This window comes from Bombina bombina, chromosome 6 (genome assembly GCF_027579735.1).
Source record: "Bombina bombina isolate aBomBom1 chromosome 6, aBomBom1.pri, whole genome shotgun sequence".
Taxonomy (NCBI): domain Eukaryota; kingdom Metazoa; phylum Chordata; class Amphibia; order Anura; family Bombinatoridae; genus Bombina; species Bombina bombina.
Genome location: NC_069504.1, coordinates 167,698,498 through 167,718,784, shown reverse-complemented (window position 1 = coordinate 167,718,784; position 20,287 = coordinate 167,698,498). Strand labels below are relative to the sequence as shown.

General features: G+C 40.2%; 1 protein-coding gene across 3 annotated transcripts in view; it reads right to left on the bottom strand.

Annotated features, from left to right (window-relative positions):
* CADPS2 (calcium dependent secretion activator 2) overlaps positions 1-20,287 on the bottom strand; it is a 1,413,577-nt gene that overhangs the window by 759,047 nt on the left and 634,243 nt on the right. For all 3 annotated transcript variants that reach the window (XM_053716670.1, XM_053716668.1, XM_053716669.1), the window contains exon 11: positions 6,513-6,716. In XM_053716670.1, coding sequence (XP_053572645.1) covers positions 6,513-6,716 — 204 coding nt within the window. The remainder of the gene's footprint in view (positions 1-6,512; positions 6,717-20,287) is intronic.

The window sequence follows — 20,287 nt, the reverse complement described above, 5'->3', positions numbered from 1 at the left end:
AAAACACACACCCTCACAGAGCTATCCACAGAAAACACAGAGAGACACACCCACCCTCACAGAGGCATCCAGAGAAAATAAATACACAAAGACAAACATACACACACCCTCACAGAGACCCCCATAGAAAAAGCTCAAAGACATATGCACATACAGAGATACACACCCACCCTCAGAGAGAGACCCACACACAAAAAAAATACATACACACTCATAGAGACACAAACCAAAGCACAAAGACAAAAACACAGACACCCACAGAAACACTCACAGGAGGAAACATTTCTGCACCTTGCATCCTTTAAATCAACAGTGCATGACAAAAAAATTGCAGAAATTAAGAGATCACTTTTTAAAGAATCATATTTGTAAATGTGCAAACAAAAATAATTCTGTGAATTCAAAATTGTACATTAATGATCTGGGTAGATGGCTAGATGAAGAAAAGTACTTTTAAAAAGGTTAACATATGTTTGATTTTTCCCCATTTTCCCCAACCAAGAGCACCACTTCAAATATAGTGTACAAATGTTCCCATCTGTCAGCTGTACTTATGGATTTTAAAAATGCTGTACTCTATATGGTCTTGGTGGAACCATAAGCTGTGGTACTCATACCACAAAATGCAGGATTTAGGCATGTTGGTATGTATTTCAAAATTAAGTTAGCTGTAGTGTAAACAGAACAGTTTTAAGTTAACCTGTCTCATTTCAAACACTGAGCAATCTTAGTCTGAGAGTATAACATGTTATGCAGATGTAAACATCTTAGATAAAATGCCTCCTTGCATCTGGAAAGTCCTTGCATAAAGGGGCAGTAAACTGGAATGTAATATATATATATATATATATATATATATAGGAGGAAACATTTCTTCATGGTTTTAAATATAGAAATTCAATAGTATTGTCAAATAATCATAAATACACTGCTGCTAAAAATGTGTTTTTATGGACACCTGGCCCCACCATACAACTACTACCACACTGAAGTTACAATCTGAAATTGCACAAAGAAATAAAAAAAACATTTGCTAAGTAAGTCCTACCTCCTCTGCAAATTAAAGTGATCTGCCGTCTGACTCAGGCACACACTGTACAAACAAAGTGCATAGTCTGTCTCACACTGTGCATAGTGGTTGAGTGCACACTCAGAAATCCTCTCAAATGCTAATACTTTACTTGTAATAACATTTCCCATGCTCAATTAGCACTCTGTTGTAGTACCCTCTGGTGGCTGCCAAAATTAATTTTTTTTTTTTTTTTAGTTCTTGCCTCATGGGGCCCCCCTGGCCCATGGGGCCCCTGACAGGAGTAACCCCTGTCACCCCCTGATGGCGGCCCTGCATGCTGGTGCAATGAGGATCACCAGCAATGACGAGCAATGACCCGAGGTAGAAGAGCGAACAGAGGAAATAGGTATGCAAGACTTGAAATTACAAGGTACCGCCAAGGCATCTATCAGTACTGCCTGAGGGTCCCTGGATCTCGACCCTTATCTCGGAAGCTTGGCATTCTGCCGAGATGCCATGAGATCTAATTCTGGCTGACCCCATTTGAGAATCAGGCTGGAAAACACTTCCGGATGGAGTTCCCACATACCCCCCCGGTGAAAGGTCTGTCTGCTCAGGAAGTCCGCCTCCAAGTTGTCCACCCCTAGGATGTAGATTGCCGACAGACAACAATTGTGGGTCTCCGCCCACCGAATTATCTTGGCTACCTCTGTCATGGCTAAGAAACTCTGCCTTCCTCCCTGATGGTTGATGTAAGCCACTGAAGTTATGTTGTCCGACTGGAACCTGATGAACCGGACCGAGGCTAACTGGGGCCAGGCCAGAAGAGCATTGAAGATTGCTATCAGCTCCAGAATGTTTATTGGCAGAACCGACTCTGACTGAGTCCAAGTTCCCTGCACTTTTAGAGAGCCCCAGACTGCTCCCCATCCTAGAAGGCTGGCGTTTGTTGTCACAATCACCCAAGAGGGTCTGCGAAAGCAGATTCCCTGGGAGAGATGATCCTGAGACAACCACCAAAGAATAGAATCCCTTGTCTCCTGCTCCAGCTGTATTCATGGAGACAAATCCGCATAATCTCTGTTACATTGAATGAGCATGTTTAACTGCAGAGGTCTGAGGTGGAAACTAGCGAACGGGATGATGTCCATTGCCGACACCATCAGCCCAATTACCTCCATGCACAGAGCCACTGATGGCCAAGAAGCGGACTGAAGCGCTAGGCAAGAATCGAAAATCTTTGATTTCCTGACTTCTGTCAGAAAAATCTTCATTGATAGGGAATCTATTATGGTTCCCAAGAAAGTTACCCTTGTATTTGGAACTAAGGAGCTCTTTTCCAAATTTACCTTCCATCCGTGAGATTGCAGGAAAGATAACATTTCCGTGTGGGACCTTGCTTGTTGAAAAGATGGCACCTGGACCAGGATGTCGTCCAGATAGGGAAGGGTTTGTCTAGAAGTGCAAACCTTAGAAACTTGTGATGATCCCTGTGAATGAGAACATGCAGGTACGCGTCCTTTAAATCCACAGTTGTCATAAATTGACAATTGGACCAAAGGAAGAATGGAACGAATAGTTTCCATCTTGAAGGACGGTACTCTGAGGAATTTGTTTAGACTCTTGAGATCTAAAATTGGTCTGAAGGTTCCCTCCTTTTTGGGAACCACAAACAGATTGGAATAAAACCCCAGACCCTGTTCCTGCATCGGAACAGGAACTATCACTCCCAGGTCGGAGAGGTCCCGTACACAGTGTAAGAACGCCTCTCTTTTTGTCTGGTCTACAGATAATCTTGAAAGCAGAAACCTGCCTCTGGGAGGAAAATTCTTGAACTCTAGTTTGTATCCCTGGGACACTATGTCTACTGCCCAGGGATCCTAAACATTTCAAACCCAAACCTGAGCAAAGAAGGAAAGCCTGTCCCCCACAAAATCCGGTCCCGGATCAAGAGCAGGCCCTTCATACTGTCTTTGATTCAATAATAGGCTTTTTGGATTGTTTTCCCTTGTTCCAAGACTGATTGGGTCTCCAGGAAGGTTTAGACTGCTCTTGCTTGGAAGAGGAAGCGGATGAATTTTCCTTGAAATTTTGAAAGGAACGAAAATTACTCTGACGTCCCTTTTGCTTATTCCTCTTATCCTGAGGGAGAAGATGACCCTTTCCTCCAGTAATATCAGAGATTATTTCCATCAAACCCGGTCCAAACAAGGTCTTTCCCTTGTAAGGAATCGCTAAAAGTTTAGACTTAGATGACAAGGTTTTAACCATAAAGCTCTGCGGGCTAGTACAGCAAAACCTGAAATCTTTGCTCCCAGTTTGATAACCTGTAGGGAAGCATCAGTAATAAAGGAATTAGCCAACTTAAGGGCTTTTATCCTATCCTGGATCTCATCAAGGGGAGTGTCTGTCCTAATAGCATCAGACAACGCATCAAACCAATATGCCGCCGCACTAGTGACGGTAGCAATGCACACAGCAGGTTGCCATTGTAAACCTTGGTGTACATACATCTTCTTGAGTAACCCCTCTAATTTTTTTCCATAGAATCTTTAAAGGCACAACTATCTTCTATGGGGATAGTAGTTCTCTTGGCCAGAGTGGAAACAGCTCCTTCAACCTTGGGTACTGTTTGCCAAGCCTTCTTGATAGAGTCCGCTATGGGAAATTTTTTTTTAAATATAGGAGATGGGATACCCTGTCTCTCCCATTCCTTAGCAATGATCTCAGAAGCTCGGTCTGGTACTGGAAAAACCTCTACCGAGGAAGGTACATTAAAATATTTATTTAGCTTACTGGATTTCTTAGGATTAACTACGACCATAGTGTTGCTGTCGACCATACGACCATAGGTGTTCTAGCTTAAACCTGTAAAATACAACTTCAGTATCAGCAAGGGGAATTACACTGTCAGAAACTTAAATTTCACCTTCAGATGCTACCGAAGTATCCTCCTCCTCTGGCTTCTGGGAGGGGGCATTCAAAATAGCAACAACAGCGTCAGAAACCTCGCTTACTGAATGTTTGTTTTTCCTCTTACGCTTTCCCTGCAACATGGGAACAGCAGAGAACGCATCAGAAACTGCAGAAGACATGAGAGAAGTGATGTCTTGCAACGTAACTCCAGGAGGAGCGGAAGAGAGGAAGCGCAGGGCACTGCATGTGTGGGCGGTAAAATTTGGGACGCTTGAGGAGAAAGCTGCGGCATATATTGAACATTGTCATTAGACTCCTGAACAGCATCCACCTTGGAAAATGTTGGTTCAGAAAAAAGTCTATCCCTATAATTTAAAGTCCTCATCTCAATACATGAGGACCAGAAAGGGATTGGTGGTTCCACATTGGCATCAAAACACAAAGAACAAGTGACATTTTGCATAGCCTCTTGGTCCATTCTGACTCACAATGGATCAAATTAACAAATAATAATCTTAATTGTTTGATAAAAATTAAAATAGAAAAAAACGTTACTGTCCCTTTAAATTTTAAACCGTAACTTTTTTACTTAAGACTGCAGAATGAGGTATTAAGCTAAATAACAGAAAACACACACCTCTACACCTCAGCTTCTTTGCTGAGGTGCCTACCTGCCCTGCTACACCAGTGTTTTGTCCCCTTTCAGTAGATAAACGATCCGGACTCTAGCAGCAGACAAAATGAGCCGTTCTTCAGTCCTAGAAACGCATGCTTTCAGGAATCATGCATTTCTAGACAGACCCTAGAATTTCTGATCCTCCGCACTAGGAAGTGGAAAAAAGTGGCGCGCAATGCAGATTGCCGCCTCGCTTAGCTCCGCCCCTTGTGGGCATCCTCAAAAACAAAAATCTCCCGGTCGGCATATTGTTTGAAGTTTAACCGCCCGGAGAAGTGGAACCACCACTGTTTAAATAACAAGCAGACTATTATCAGCTCCAGTGCCTGCATAAACTGCTGTCTGAGACTCCTCTCCAGTATAGGAGAGTTTAAGTGTCCCTTATTTAAATTAAAGTGCCTTAAAATAAAATGGCCCCTTTTTTTCTTCTTTCTCTTTGAAATAAAGTGCCCACTTTTTCTGAGTGTCTTCTCCTTCCCAGAAATAAATAAAGTCAGCACTTACCTCACAAATCTGCCCGACAGCAAGGCAGCTCACCAGGTTTGAGAGGTCCTCTCCCTCACATAGACCTGTGGAAAGAAAAAAGACTGAGTAATTTCACTCAGGCTTTCAGAGTTAGGGCAGCATAAATTATATGGGAGGCGCAGTGAGAATTATGTCCCACAAGTTCCAATTGCTCTAAAGCCACCACTGCCCTACTTAAGAGACTGATGTAGACTATGGCTACACCTTAGCACAAAGCGGCACAATCTTGCACTACTTAAAAAATAATAAAATCTTGCTTGAAGAATCATTTTCTAACACCTAACTTTACCCCTTCCTTTGCTCTAACACAGGCAAAGAGAATGACTGGGGTGGGAGGGGAGGTGATATTTAACAGCTTTGCTGTGGTGCTCTTTGCCGCCTCCTGTTGGGCAGGAGTGATATATCCCATTCGTAATTAGATGATGCGTGGACTCATCTTGTCATTAGAAAGAAGCCCTGATTTACTGAGGCATTCTTGGGTTATATTAACCTGCTCCCAACAATCATTGCACATCAATTGGATTCTTTACACTTGGGAACCAATACCCAAGCTGAGAAGTCCATGTTAAGAATGGGTGGGATAAACAAAGTAGGCACCTAGTTACCAGTTACCACTGCATGCAAAACTTTTCCGCCAACTCAGCTGAGGTAAAAACATCAAACTTGTAAAATTTATTAAATACAGTTGTGCTCATAAGTTTACATACCATGGCAGAATTTATGATTTCTTGGACATTTTTCAGAGAATATGAATGATAACTATTTTGCTTTAAAAGTCAAAGCCTTATACTATGAGATAGTTGGTAACAGGAGGCAGGATAGTTGGGTAGAAGATGTCATTAAAAGTGGAGGAAAAGCATTTACAAATTAGAGCAAAGAGTAGAAATAAGAGATTAAAATTAAAAATTGCATGTATGGGGCAGATTAGTAGGACCATAGTATAAATTTATATTAAGTTTATAATGTAGGAAGTCAGCTAGGGTGCAATATGTGCACTGTTGTACATGAGTGTTTCAGCAAGTTGTATCTCAGCTGGGTAGGCTAGGGTTTGGGATAAGAGCTCAACATGAGTACCATAGTAGGAGAGGCATTTTTGTTAAGAGCTGAGGTTAGTGCAGAGTGCTAATGCTAAAGACAAGAGAAGAGATCTAAGAGTGTTTGAAAAATTATGTGAGTCAAGAGATCTTATGCTTTTGTGGAATTTGGTTGGAAGACTAGGTGTCAGGAGAGAAGGAGGTGCAGTGATGTTGCATGTAACCAAATGATGGCCAGAAAGAGATATGGGAAGTGAGTGGAACTTGTGGTGAGTGAGAGAATCAGTCCATCATGATAGGCCACAAAAGCTCATAACATACTTTAACATTTGTCATATGAATTACTTACAATTGTGAGTTGGCTCCATTTGGACATTTAACCCTTTGGTATTTATTCTCTGTGCCTGATTTGAAGCAATAGGTTTGTATGATTGGCCTGTTGCTCTGTACATTGCTTGTACCCATAATACTCTATCTTGATCATCATCACTGGCAAAAATCACTGTGTCTCCTTCTTTAACTGCATTAAAGAACATTCGTCCACCCTGAAGACCTGTCAATGTAGACACAAAAATTTGATAATTTGCACAAACATTATTAGTATGACCTTATTTACGTTTGCTCATAAACTCCATCCAGGTATTGAAAAGTATTCAGTCATACATGTGAAAGAGCAGGAATAAACCATGTTGGATGAAAATGTAGTACTATTAGTTATGTACTTATTAATTATTACTGGCTAATAAGGGCAGCATTAAAACTACATTTAAAAGTACAGTTATACTCATAATAACACTATCTAATAAATATATATATATATATATATATAATATATAATATATATATATATATAATATATATATATATATATATATATATATATATATATATATATATATATATATATATATATATATATATATATATATATAAAAATAAATAATAAAAATATATTATTCCATAAGGGTTAAGCACTCACTGCAACTCAGCAGCTTCCGGGGTGCAAAAAGAAAGCATAATCATGAAAGGGACAGTCAACACCAGAGTTTTTGTTTTAAAAGATAGATAACCCCTTAATTACCAATTCCCCAGTTTTGCATAACCAACACAGTTATAATTATACACGTTTTACCTCTGTAATTATCTTCTATCTAAGCCCTAGCAGACTGCCCCCTTATTTCAGTTTTTTTGACAGACTTGCATTTTAGCCAATCAGAGCTGACTCCATGGTAAATCCACGTGCATGAGCTCAATGTTATCTATATGAAACACATGAACTAATGCCCTCTAGTGGTGAAAAACTATCAAACTGCATTCAGATTAGAGGCAACCTTCAAGGTCTAAGAAATTAGCATATGAACCTCCTAGGTTTATCTTTCAACTAAGAATACCAAGAGAACAAAGCAAAATGGGTGATAAAAGTAAATTGGAACGTTGTTTAAAATTACATGCCCTATTTGAATCATCAAAGTTTTCTTGGACTTGACTGTCCCTTTAATTTAAGCCCCCATCAACTGTCAGTTACTGAGACGAAGGTGTTGGAGAAAGGTCCGTCTTTAATTCCAACCACATATGCGGATGATTTCTCTCTCCACGTGGATATATACAAATTCCAAGGCAAATTACGCCTGAAAGAGTTCTTTGGCAAAGACAGTGGAGAAAAGGATACATACAAGAAAAAGAACAGGTTGACCCGAAAAGTAATCACCCTAGCATAAATTCTTTTAGCAGGATGAAAACCCAATATTTCCATAAGCTACAGAGATGTGGACGTGAGACTATAAGAAATAAATTGAAAAGAAGTGAAATGGATGTGTTACAGAGTCTGGAAAATAATCATCAGCTAGTCATCAGGGAGGCTGATAAGGGTGGAGCTCTGGTGCTCCAGGACTACTCTGATAATAGGGAAGAAATTCTTTGCCAATTGGGTGACAGTACAGTTTATCATAAACTACAAGGGGACCCATCCAAAACATTCAAGACCAAGATTGACATTTATGTGGAACTAATGGTCCAGGCTTATAGTCTTTCTAAGAATATTCAAAAGTACTTGACAGTCCAATTCCAGATCATTCCTATCATATATACGTTGCCGAAAGTGACAGTTGGACAAGTCACCCAGAAGACCCATAGTGTCATCTAGGGGGTCCATACTGCAGCCAGTCGCTACTTACCTTGATAACCTATTGCAACCTATGGTCAGGAATATGGGTTCATTTTTGAACTACAAGGTGGAGAACTATTTGTTACGTGTAGAGGTAAATAGCTTGTATACCATAATCCCCCATGATGAGGGTATGGCAGCTATTGCAACCTGCCTACGGTTATATCCCTACATGGGTCCTCCAAGTGACACCATCTTGCAGCTGTTGGAATATTGTTTGAAATTTAATTATTTCAAATTTTAAAGTAGTTACTATTTACAGATTTGCGGGAACAGCGATGGGGTCCAATGTGGCCCCATATTACGCGAATCTGTACATGGCCCAGTTCGAGACAAGGCAAATTAATCTGTTTTCTGATAACCGGATAATCATGTTCCGTAGATATATTGACAAATTCTTTATCATCTGCAGGGGCAGTCAATTGGAACTATAAACCTGGTATGAAGGTTAACTTAAAAGGGTAAATGTGCATCTAGAATTCAAGATGTCCTATAGTGTGCAACACATTGACTTTCTTGATCTTCGGATCTATAAGTGTTGAGATAAGTTGGGGACAGCATTGCTCCAAAAGAAATTCCATCTTAGAAGCAACAAGTTGCCATCCTCCGAATTTGAATAAGGCCCTACCCAGATCCCAATTTAAAAGGGTTGTGCATAATAATAGTGAAGAACCACAAAAAGTAGCACAACTGATGGAGATGAAGAAAACATTTGTGAACAGGGGCTACAGGAAGCTGATGTTAGAGGAGCCATATCAGACCAGCATAATGACTACACAACATCAGGCCTTGGAGAAGAAGGAGGAATTGGGTATCGGAAATCTAGTGCTGTCTACAACATTCACTCCAGAGAAAATGAACTTTTCTAGATCCATGAAAGAACATTGGCAGATCATAGCATCAGATTCTACACTGCCATTTGAGGGGCTTGAATGTCCTATGGTGGGATTCAGGAAAGGCAAATCCTTGAGAGACAGATTGATGTGTCCAGATTGTCGTGAGTGTTATACCACTCGTACATGGTTAAACACTACTAAAACAGGGTGCTTCCGGTGCAGTGAATGCACTACCTGTAGTGGGTTAACACATAGCAAATTCTTTACACATCCTTAGAAGAAAAAAAAGTTTGAAATTAGGCACAGAGTGACGTGTACTACAACCTACATTGTAAACATGCTGCACTGTCCCTGTGGTCGTTATTATATTGGAAAAACGTAGGATGATTTGCGTACCCAAATGGCCAATCAGAGATCGGCCATTCGGGCAGCTTTAAAAGATAGCAAATCAGAACAGCCTGTAGCCAGGCATTTTCAACAGAATAAGCCTAATGAAGCTGCTTTACGATACATAATAATCGACCACGTTCCTCCACTTCAGCGTAGAGGTCATAGGGGGAGGATCCTATTGCAGAGAGAATCCAAATCGATTTTTCTATTGGACAACTTAAGTCCTAAAGGTCTGAATGTACACCTCGATATGTATTGTTTCAACTAGAGGTTATAGTGATCCCTACTGGCTTGATTTCCCGCATTGTGCCACCCGTAGTGAGTGTCCTATCTTTACATTTAGATCTATATATCCATCTTGTATGTGTATAGACTCCCTACTGGGGGTTTCTAGATCAAGTATAGGAGATTTCCCTTATAGCTAGCTGTAATTAGTTAGCTCCTGCATATAAGTTAGTGACCAGAATTTAGTAGCCAGCGATGCCTGTTTATAAATATGGGCTTCTGAGTCATAACGTGTTGTCTCCGATAGATAATCATCTGTATATAGTTTACTTTTTAGCAAAATTTACTTTTGTGCAGCGGATCCGTTATGAGCTGTAGATTGTGTCCTACAGGCTAGGCACTCTGTTTTTAGTTTTCCCTTGATTGGGATTGGCAGTTTCTGTTATGCATTTTTAGGTTTGATTTTTCACAGGGTTTGAAGTTTGATTAGTTAGTTATGCCGTACGGACATCCACACATGCACAGTTGCGTTGTGAGGATACGGTGACAACTTGTTTGTATTCTGTATGGAGAGTATTTAGGTAAGGTTGGTTATGTGTTGTTGTACGTCTGAGGACTGGGGTGAACCAGAAAACGTTCACACTTGATTAAAGATTATCAATTACAAATACTGTGAGTGCCTTCTTATATCAGTGTGTTTATATATATATATATATATATATATATATATATATATATATATATATATTGCAAAAAAACTACACTCCATTGCCTTAATGGGCTGAATCATTCCTGCTTTTTCTCTTCAATATAGAATGAGACTCCCTGGCTTTGTGTAACTACTTGGTCACAATGGCAGCACTCCCAAAGATGTGTATATTAATTTTTTGTAAGGTGGTCTAAACCAAACTTTATATTTGTATTTAAAAATAAAAGGGAAACTGACCATCTCCCATTGGTTAAAAGCACCCCACCCAAGCTCAGGTGTACTCATAACAGTGTAATGGAGTTGTGTATATAATCCAGGGAGTCTCATTCTAAAATGAAGAGAAAAAGCAGGAATGAATAAGCCCATTAAGCAAAGGACTGTAGTGTTAGGAACAGTCTATATTGGGACACCTTGTAAGTTGGTGACTGGCTAAGCAGAATATGGCCATATTGTGTGACTAAGATCCCAATTTTATTTAAAAGAATATATGTTTTTTCAGGCAATTTTTTGCAGCATTCAATAATGTGTTGTTTATTTGCAAATGGATGTGCGCCAATACCCCTAAACCAAACTTTGTATTTATTTATGTGTATATATATATATATATATATATATATATATATATATATATATATATATATACACACACATCATAAATATATACATATATACATATATACACACACATCATATATATATATAAATATACTGTGTGTATATATATATATATATATATATATATATACAGGGAGTGCAGAATTATTAGGCAAATGAGTATTTTGACCACATCATCCTCTTTATACATGTTGTCTTACTCCAAGCTGTATAGGCTCGAAAGCCTACTACCAATTAAGCATATTAGGTGATGTGCATCTCTGTAATGAGAAGGGGTGTGGTCTAATGACATCAACACCCTATATCAGGTGTGCATAATTATTAGGCAACTTCCTTTCCTTTGGCAAAATGGGTCAAAAGAAGGACTTGACAGGCTCAGAAAAGTCAAAAATAGTGAGATATCTTGCAGAGGGATGCAGCACTCTTAAAATTGCAAAGCTTCTGAAGCGTGATCATCGAACAATCAAGCGTTTCATTCAAAATAGTCAACAGGGTCGCAAGAAGCGTGTGGAAAAACCAAGGCGCAAAATAACTGCCCATGAACTGAGAAAAGTCAAGCGTGCAGCTGCCAAGATGCCACTTGCCACCAGTTTGGCCATATTTCAGAGCTGCAACATCACTGGAGTGCCCAAAAGCACAAGGTGTGCAATACTCAGAGACATGGCCAAGGTAAGAAAGGCTGAAAGACGACCACCACTGAACAAGACACACAAGCTGAAACGTCAAGACTGGGCCAAGAAATATCTCAAGACTGATTTTTCTAAGGTTTTATGGACTGATGAAATGAGAGTGAGTCTTGATGGGCCAGATGGATGGGCCCGTGGCTGGATTGGTAAAGGGCAGAGAGCTCCAGTCCGACTCAGACGCCAGCAAGGTGGAGGTGGAGTACTGGTTTGGGCTGGTATCATCAAAGATGAGCTTGTGGGGCCTTTTCGGGTTGAGGATGGAGTCAAGCTCAACTCCCAGTCCTACTGCCAGTTTCTGGAAGACACCTTCTTCAAGCAGTGGTACAGGAAGAAGTCTGCATCCTTCAAGAAAAACATGATTTTCATGCAGGACAATGCTCCATCACACGCGTCCAAGTACTCCACAGCGTGGCTGGCAAGAAAGGGTATAAAAGAAGAAAATCTAATGACATGGCCTCCTTGTTCACCTGATCTGAACCCCATTGAGAACCTGTGGTCCATCATCAAATGTGAGATTTACAAGGAGGGAAAACAGTACACCTCTCTGAACAGTGTCTGGGAGGCTGTGGTTGCTGCTGCACGCAATGTTGATGGTGAACAGATCAAAACACTGACAGAATCCATGGATGGCAGGCTTTTGAGTGTCCTTGCAAAGAAAGGTGGCTATATTGGTCACTGATTTGTTTTTGTTTTGTTTTTGAATGTCAGAAATGTATATTTGTGAATGTTGAGATGTTATATTGGTTTCACTGGTAAAAATAAATAATTGAAATGGGTATATATTTGTTTTTTGTTAAGTTGCCTAATAATTATGCACAGTAATAGTCACCTGCACACACAGATATCCCCCTAAAATAGCTAAAACTAAAAACAAACTAAAAACTACTTCCAAAAATATTCAGCTTTGATATTAATGAGTTTTTTGGGTTCATTGAGAACATGGTTGTTGTTCAATAATAAAATTAATCCTCAAAAATAAAACTTGCCTAATAATTCTGCACTCCCTATATATATATATATATATATATATATATATATATATATATATATCAGTGACGTGCAGTGACGTCAGAGGCTGGTGAGGCAGTGGCTAAGATACACCTTCATTCTTTAGATATCCTTTGTTGAAGAAATAGCAATGCACATGGGTGAGCCAATCACATGAGGTATCTATGTGCAGCCACCAATCAGCTGTTACTGATATTTAGATATGATTTTCAACAAAGGATATCAAAAGAATGAAGAAAATTAGATATTAGATGTAAATTGGAACGTTATTTAAAATTGCATGTTCTTTCTAAATCATGAAAGAAAACATATGGGTTTCATGTCCCTTTAAATGGTGTCTTGGAAAACTGGTCAACTTAGTAAACATCTGATTTTAGTCTAAAGGATTGTAACAGAAACTCTTGCCAGATAACAAAATGCTTGCTCTGATTATGAGATCTAGAAATTCAGGCCCATTAAAATATGTTTAAAACATACTTTTTACTTTAATGCTGCAAATTATGCTTATAGATTCTTTCATTATTCAGTAAATACAGGGAGTGCAGAATTATTAGGCAAATGAGTATTTTGACCACATCATCCTCTTTATGCATGTTGTCTTACTCCAAGCTGTATAGGCTCGAAAGCCTACTACCAATTAAGCATATTAGGTGATGTGCATCTCTGTAATGAGAAGGGGTGTGGTCTAATGACATCAACACCCTATATCAGGTGTGCATAATTATTAGGCAACTTCCTTTCCTTTGGCAAAATGGGTCAAAAGAAGGACTTGACAGGCTCAGAAAAGTCAAAAATAGTGAGATATCTTGCAGAGGGATGCAGCACTCTTAAAATTGCAAAGCTTCTGAAGCGTGATCATCGAACAATCAAGCGTTTCATTCAAAATAGTCAACAGGGTTGCAAGAAGCGTGTGGAAAAACCAAGGCGCAAAATAACTGCCCATGAACTGAGAAAAGTCAAGCGTGCAGCTGCCAAGATGCCACTTGCCACCAGTTTGGCCATATTTCAGAGCTGCAACATCACTGGAGTGCCCAAAAGCACAAGGTGTGCAATACTCAGAGTCATGGCCAAGGTAAGAAAGGCTGAAAGACGACCACCACTGAACAAGACACACAAGCTGAAACGTCAAGACTGGGCCAAGAAATATCTCAAGACTGATTTTTCTAAGGTTTTATGGACTGATGAAATGAGAGTGAGTCTTGATGGGCCAGATGGATGGGCCCGTGGCTGGATTGGTAAAGGGCAGAGAGCTCCAGTCCGACTCAGACGCCAGCAAGGTGGAGGTGGAGTACTGGTTTGGGCTGGTATCATCAAAGATGAGCTTGTGGGGCCTTTTCGGGTTGAGGATGGAGTCAAGCTCAACTCCCAGTCCTACTGCCAGTTTCTGGAAGACACCTTCTTCAAGCAGTGGTACAGGAAGAAGTCTGCATCCTTCAAGAAAAACATGATTTTCATGCAGGACAATGCTCCATCACACGCGTCCAAGTACTCCACAGCGTGCCTGGCAAGAAAGGGTATAAAAGAAGAAAATCTAATGACATGGCCTCCTTGTTCACCTGATCTGAACCCCATTGAGAACCTGTGGTCCATCATCAAATGTGAGATTTACAAGGAGGGAAAACAGTACACCTCTCTGAACAGTGTCTGTGAGGCTGTGGTTGCTGCTGCACGCAATGTTGATGGTGAACAGATCAAAACACTGACAGAATCCATGGATGGCAGCCTTTTGAGTGTCCTTGCAAAGAAAGGTGGCTATATTGGTCACTGATTTGTTTTTGTTTTGTTTTTGAATGTCAGAAATGTATATTTGTGAATGTTGAGATGTTATATTGGTTTCACTTGTAAAAATAAATAATTGAAATGGGTATATAATTGTTTTTTGTTAAGTTGCCTAATAATTATGGACAGTAATAGTCACCTGCACACACAGATATCCCCCTAAAATAGCTAAAACTAAAAACAAACTAAAAACTACTTCCAAAAATATTCAGCTTTGATATTAATGAGTTTTTTGGGTTCATTGAGAACATGGTTGTTGTTCAATAATAAAATTAATCCTCAAAAATATAACTTGCCTAATAATTCTGCACTCCCTGTATAAAAAATTCTTGATCCAGTGGCGGCTGGTGAAATTTAAAGATGGTGGGGTGCTTGACCCCACCCCTTTAAATAAAGTCACACCATCAGATGGCACTACCAATTCATTAATTAAATAAATAAATAAATGGTAGACAGAAGCACAGAAAAGCACTTGGGGGAGAGGGAGAGAGAGACAGGGGGAGAGATACACAGAGGGTTAGAGAGAAAGAGAGAGAGACACAATCACACACAGAGGGTTAGAGAGAAAGAGAGAGAGACACAATCACACACAGAGGGTTAGAGAGAGAGAAAGAGAGAGACACACAATCACACACAGAGGGTTAGAGAGAGAGAGAGAGAGAGAGAGAGAGAAAGAGAGACACAATCACACACAGAGGGTTAGAGAGAGAGAGACACAATCATACACAGTGAGTTAGAGAGAGAGAGAGAGAGAGAAAGAGAGAGAGAGAGAAAGAGAGACACAATCACACACAGAGGGTTAGAGAGAGAGAGAGAGAAAGAGAGAGAGACACAATCATACACAGAGGGTTAGAGAGAGAGAGAGAAAGAGAGAGAGACACAATCACACACAGAGGGTTAGAGAGAGAGAGAGAGAGACAATCACACACAGAGGGTTAGAGAGAGAGAGAGACACACAATCACACACAGCGGGTTAGAGAGAAAGAGAGAGACACAATCACACACAGAGGGTTAGAGAGAGAGAGAAAGAGAGAGAGACACAATCACACACAGAGGGTTAGAGAGAGAAAGAGAGAGAGAGACACAATCACACACAGAGGGTTAGCGAGAGAGAGACACAATCACACGCAGAGGGTTAGCGAGAGAGAGACACAATCACACACAGAGGGTTAGAGAGAGAAAGAGAGAGAGACACAATCACACACAGAGGGTTAGAGAGAGAGAGAAAGAGAGAGAGACACAATCACACACAGAGGGTTAGAGAGAGAGAAAGAGAGAGAGACACAATCACATACAGAGGGTTAGAGAAAGAGAGAGAGAGAGACACAATCGCACACAGAGGGTTAGAGAGACACATAAGGGATGAGAGAGTCAGAGGGGGAGGAAGAGAGACAGAGAGAGAAAGAGACCATGGGGGAGAACAACACATAAGGAGAGAGATAGATAGATAGAGAGAGATAGATAGATAGAGAGAGAGAGAGAGAGAGAGAGAGAGAGACAAAGGGGGGGGGAGGGACCACTGCATTTTTAAGTAATAAAACAGCAGAGCTACAGAGAGTTCAGAAAGTGAGACTATAAATTAGTGTGAAGTACAGAGGCAAGCTGCTAAGGTAGTGGGTGGGTGTAAATTTTGAGTAAACAAAATACAAAAGCGATCCTTAAACTACTGTAAAAGAGTAAAAAAACAAAAAACACTAAACCACATTCATTAAATTATAATTTTCACTAACAGAATCCCTTTCAGCAAAATCTAAGGTTGTAGAACTTACTTCAATAAAATGTGGCTAAAACACTGCTCACTGCATCTCTTCCTGGCTGCTCTGTAAGGAAGTGACAGTGGCACATTCCACTGCACTTGGAGGGGTAGTACAGAACTCTCTTTTTCACTTTAGCAAAGCTGGCAGCTTCACAGGACAGCAACAAAATAAATGAAAGTTGTTTTTTTCCATTTTTGTTTTGTTTTATATCATTTAACATCCAGCCCCAACCCTAAGTTCCACTTACTAATGCCTCTCATTGGATTGGGTCAGCCCAAATAGGACTGCCTCAAATAAGCAGTTATGTGCCATGCAATGATTTTAACCACTTTCATCCAGTAGTTGGCGCAGCATGTTGTGTAATGGTGGGCAGACCTGCTTGTTCCTCTCCATTGCACAACATGTAGCTGTAAAAAAAAAAAATGCTGGGGAAAAAAAAATTGCAATTTTTTTTATTATTTTTAAAAGCCAATAAAAAAATATATATTTTTGCCCATATGAGAGGTGAAGCCCTGCCTCACCTGCCTCTAGTCACTGCACATATATATATATATTTAACAATAAATAGAACATATTTTGCTATGTGAAGAACATCAGAATGTAAAATATTCATATTTTAAGTCAGTTTAGCACACTTTTCATGCTCCTTTGAAGTCTATGAGGGAATACTCTAAAGCGTTCACGCTATTCCAACTGTTTTTTTGTGCTGATCAGGTTAGCACGCTACCTGACGCGCAAAAAAAGTCTCCATCTAGTTGAGTTAACGTTCGATCGGTAGCGCAAACTACCGCTCCATTTTTAATCTAGCACTTAATAGCCAAAAAGAATACTGATAAACAAATCGCACACCCTATTTGAGCAAAACAAATGTATCTGTAAACAGGTACATGTAGATAATAAAAAAAAATAATGTATTTAAGAACTTACCTGATAAATTCATTTATTTCATATTAGCAAGAGTCCATGAGCTAGTGACATATGGGATATACAATCCTACCAGGAGGGGCAAAGAGATTGGTCTGTACGGTGAGTGTGAAGGAAAAACCAGATTGTGAGGTATAGGGTATTACACACTCGGCGGCCTCCATAGTTCCAACATGTATTCATGAATTTCTATTTTGTCATCTCTTAGATAACAAAATCTTTCCAGTGTCAGGTATCTGTCTACCTGGTTTTCCCATTCTGAAATCTGTGGGATTCTGTCAGATTTCCAGTTCTTGGGGATAAGGGATTTGGTGCTGTTAATCATTATATACAGAAGGTGTTTTTTGGATTTGTCTACTAATATAGGGAGGCCATGGAAGAGGATCAACCAAAGTTTTATTCTTAAAAGCCCAAGAAGTGGCGACTAATCTAGTAGAATGAGCTGTAATTCTCTGAGGAGGAGACTGTCCCGCCTCCAAATAAGCCTTGTGAATCAAAAGCTTTAACCAAGATGCCAAAGAAATGGCAGAGGAATTCTGACCTTTCCTAGGACCAGAAAAAACAACAAATAGACTAGAAGTCTTCCTGAAATCTTTAGTAGCTTCGACATAATATTTCAAAGCTCTTACAACAACCAAAGAATGTAAAGATCTTTCAAGAGTATTCTTGGGATTAGGACACAAGGAAGGAACAACAATTTCCCTACTAATGTTGTTAGAATTCACAACCTTAGGAAGAAATTTAAACAAAGTCCGCAAAACAGCCTTATCTTGGTGGAAAATCAGAAAAGGAGACTCACAAGAGAGAGCAAACAATTCAGAAACTCTTCTTGCTGAAGAGATAGCCAAAAGAAACAACACTTTCCAAGAAAACTAAATTTATGCTTACCTGATAAATAACTTTCTTTTACGATATGACGAGTCCCCGGATTTCATCCTTACTTGTGGGATATTAACCTCCTGCTAACAGGAAGTGACAAACAGCACCACAGCAGAGCTGTATATATAGCCCCTCCCATCCCCTCCACCCTCAGTCATTCGGCCGAAGGTATAGGAAGAGAAAAGGAATGGCTAAAAGGTGCAGAGGTGACTGAAGTTTTCAAAAAATATAAAGAAAAACGGTCTTAAAAAGAACAGGGTGGGCCGTGGACTCGTTATATCGTAAAAGAAAGTAATTTATCAGGTAAGCATAAATTTAGTTTTCTTTTACAAAGATATGACGAGTCCACGGATTTCATCCTTACTTGTGGGAAACCAATACCAATGCAATAGGACACGGATGAAAGGGAGGGACAAGACAGGAACCTAAATGGAAGGCACCACTGCTTGAAGAACCTTTCTCCCAAAAATAGCCTCAGAAGAAGCAAAAGTATCAAATTTGGAAAATTTGGAAAAAGTGCGAAGGGACGACCAAGTCGCAGCCTTACATATCTGTTCAACAGATGGATCGTTTTTTAAAAGCCCATGTGGAAGCCACAGCCCTAGTAGAATGAGCCGTGATTCTTTCAGGAGGCTGCTGTCCAGCAGTCTCATATGCCAGGCGGATGATTCTCCTCAGCCAAAAAGAAAGAGAGGTAGCCGTAGCTTTCTGACCCCTTCGCTTTCCAGAATAAACAATGAATAATGAAGATTGACGGAAATCCTTAGTTGCCTGTAAGTAAAACTTTAAGGCATGGACCACATCCAAATTATGCAACATACGCTCCTTCTTAGAAGAAGGGTTAGGACATAAGGAAGGAACAACAATTTCCTGATTAATATTCTTATTTGAAACAACCTTAGGAAGGAATCCAGGTTTGACACGTAACACCACCTTATCAGAATGAAAAATAAGATAAGGGGAATCACAGTGTAGTGCTGAAAGCTCAGAAACTCTTTGAGCAGAAGAAATAGCAACTAAAAACAGAACTTTCCAAGATAACAATTTGATATCAATGGAATGAATAGGTTCAAACGGAACCCCTTGAAGAACTCGAAGAACTAAATTCAAACTCCAGGGAGGAGCAATAGGTCTATATACAGGCTTAATTCTAGATAGAGCCTGAGAAAAAGACTAAACGTCTGGAACATTTGCCAAACGTTTGTGAAACAGAATTGACAAAGCTGAAATTTGTCCCTTTAAGGAACTCGCTGATAACCCTTTCTCCAATCCTTCTTGGAGAAAAGACAGAATCCTAGGAATCCTAACTTTACTCCATGAGTAACCTTTGGATTCACACCAATGAAGATATTTACGCCATATCTTATGATAATTTTTTCTAGTGACAGGCTTTCTGGCCTGTATCAAAGTATTGATGACCGAATCAGAGAACCCTCGCTTCGATAAAATCAAGCGTTCAATTTCCACGCAGTCAGCTGCAGAGAAATTAGATTTGGATGTTGGAAAGGACCTTGAATGAGAAGGTCCTGTCTCAATGGAAGTTTCCATGGTGGCAGAGTGGACATGTCCACTAGATCCGCATACTAAGTCCTGCGTGGCCACGCAGGCGCTATCAGAATCACCAAAGCTCTCTCCTGTTTGATTCGAGCAATCACGCGTGGGAGGAGAGGAAACGGCGGAAACACATAAGCTAGGCTGAACAACCAAGGCACTGTCAAGGCATCTATCTGTTCGGCCTGAGGATCCCTTGACCGGGATCCGTATCTTGGAAGCTTGGCATTCTGTCGAGATGCCATCAAATCCAATTCCGGTCTGCCCCATCTGAGAATCAATGAGGCATAAACCTCCCGATGAAGTTCCCACTCCCCCGGATGAAAAGTTTGTTGACTTAGAAAATCTGCTTTCCAGTTCTCTACTCCTGGGATGTAGATCGCTGACAGATGACAAGAGTGGGCCTCCACCCAACTGATTATCTTGGATACCTCTATCATCGCTAAGGAACTCCTTGTTCCCCCCTGATGATTGATATATGCCACAGTCGTGATGTTGTCCGACTGGAATCTGATGAATTTGGCCGAAGCCAACTGAGGCCACGCCTGAAGCGCATTGAATATTGCTCTCAGTTCCAGAATATTGATTGGAAGTAGAGACT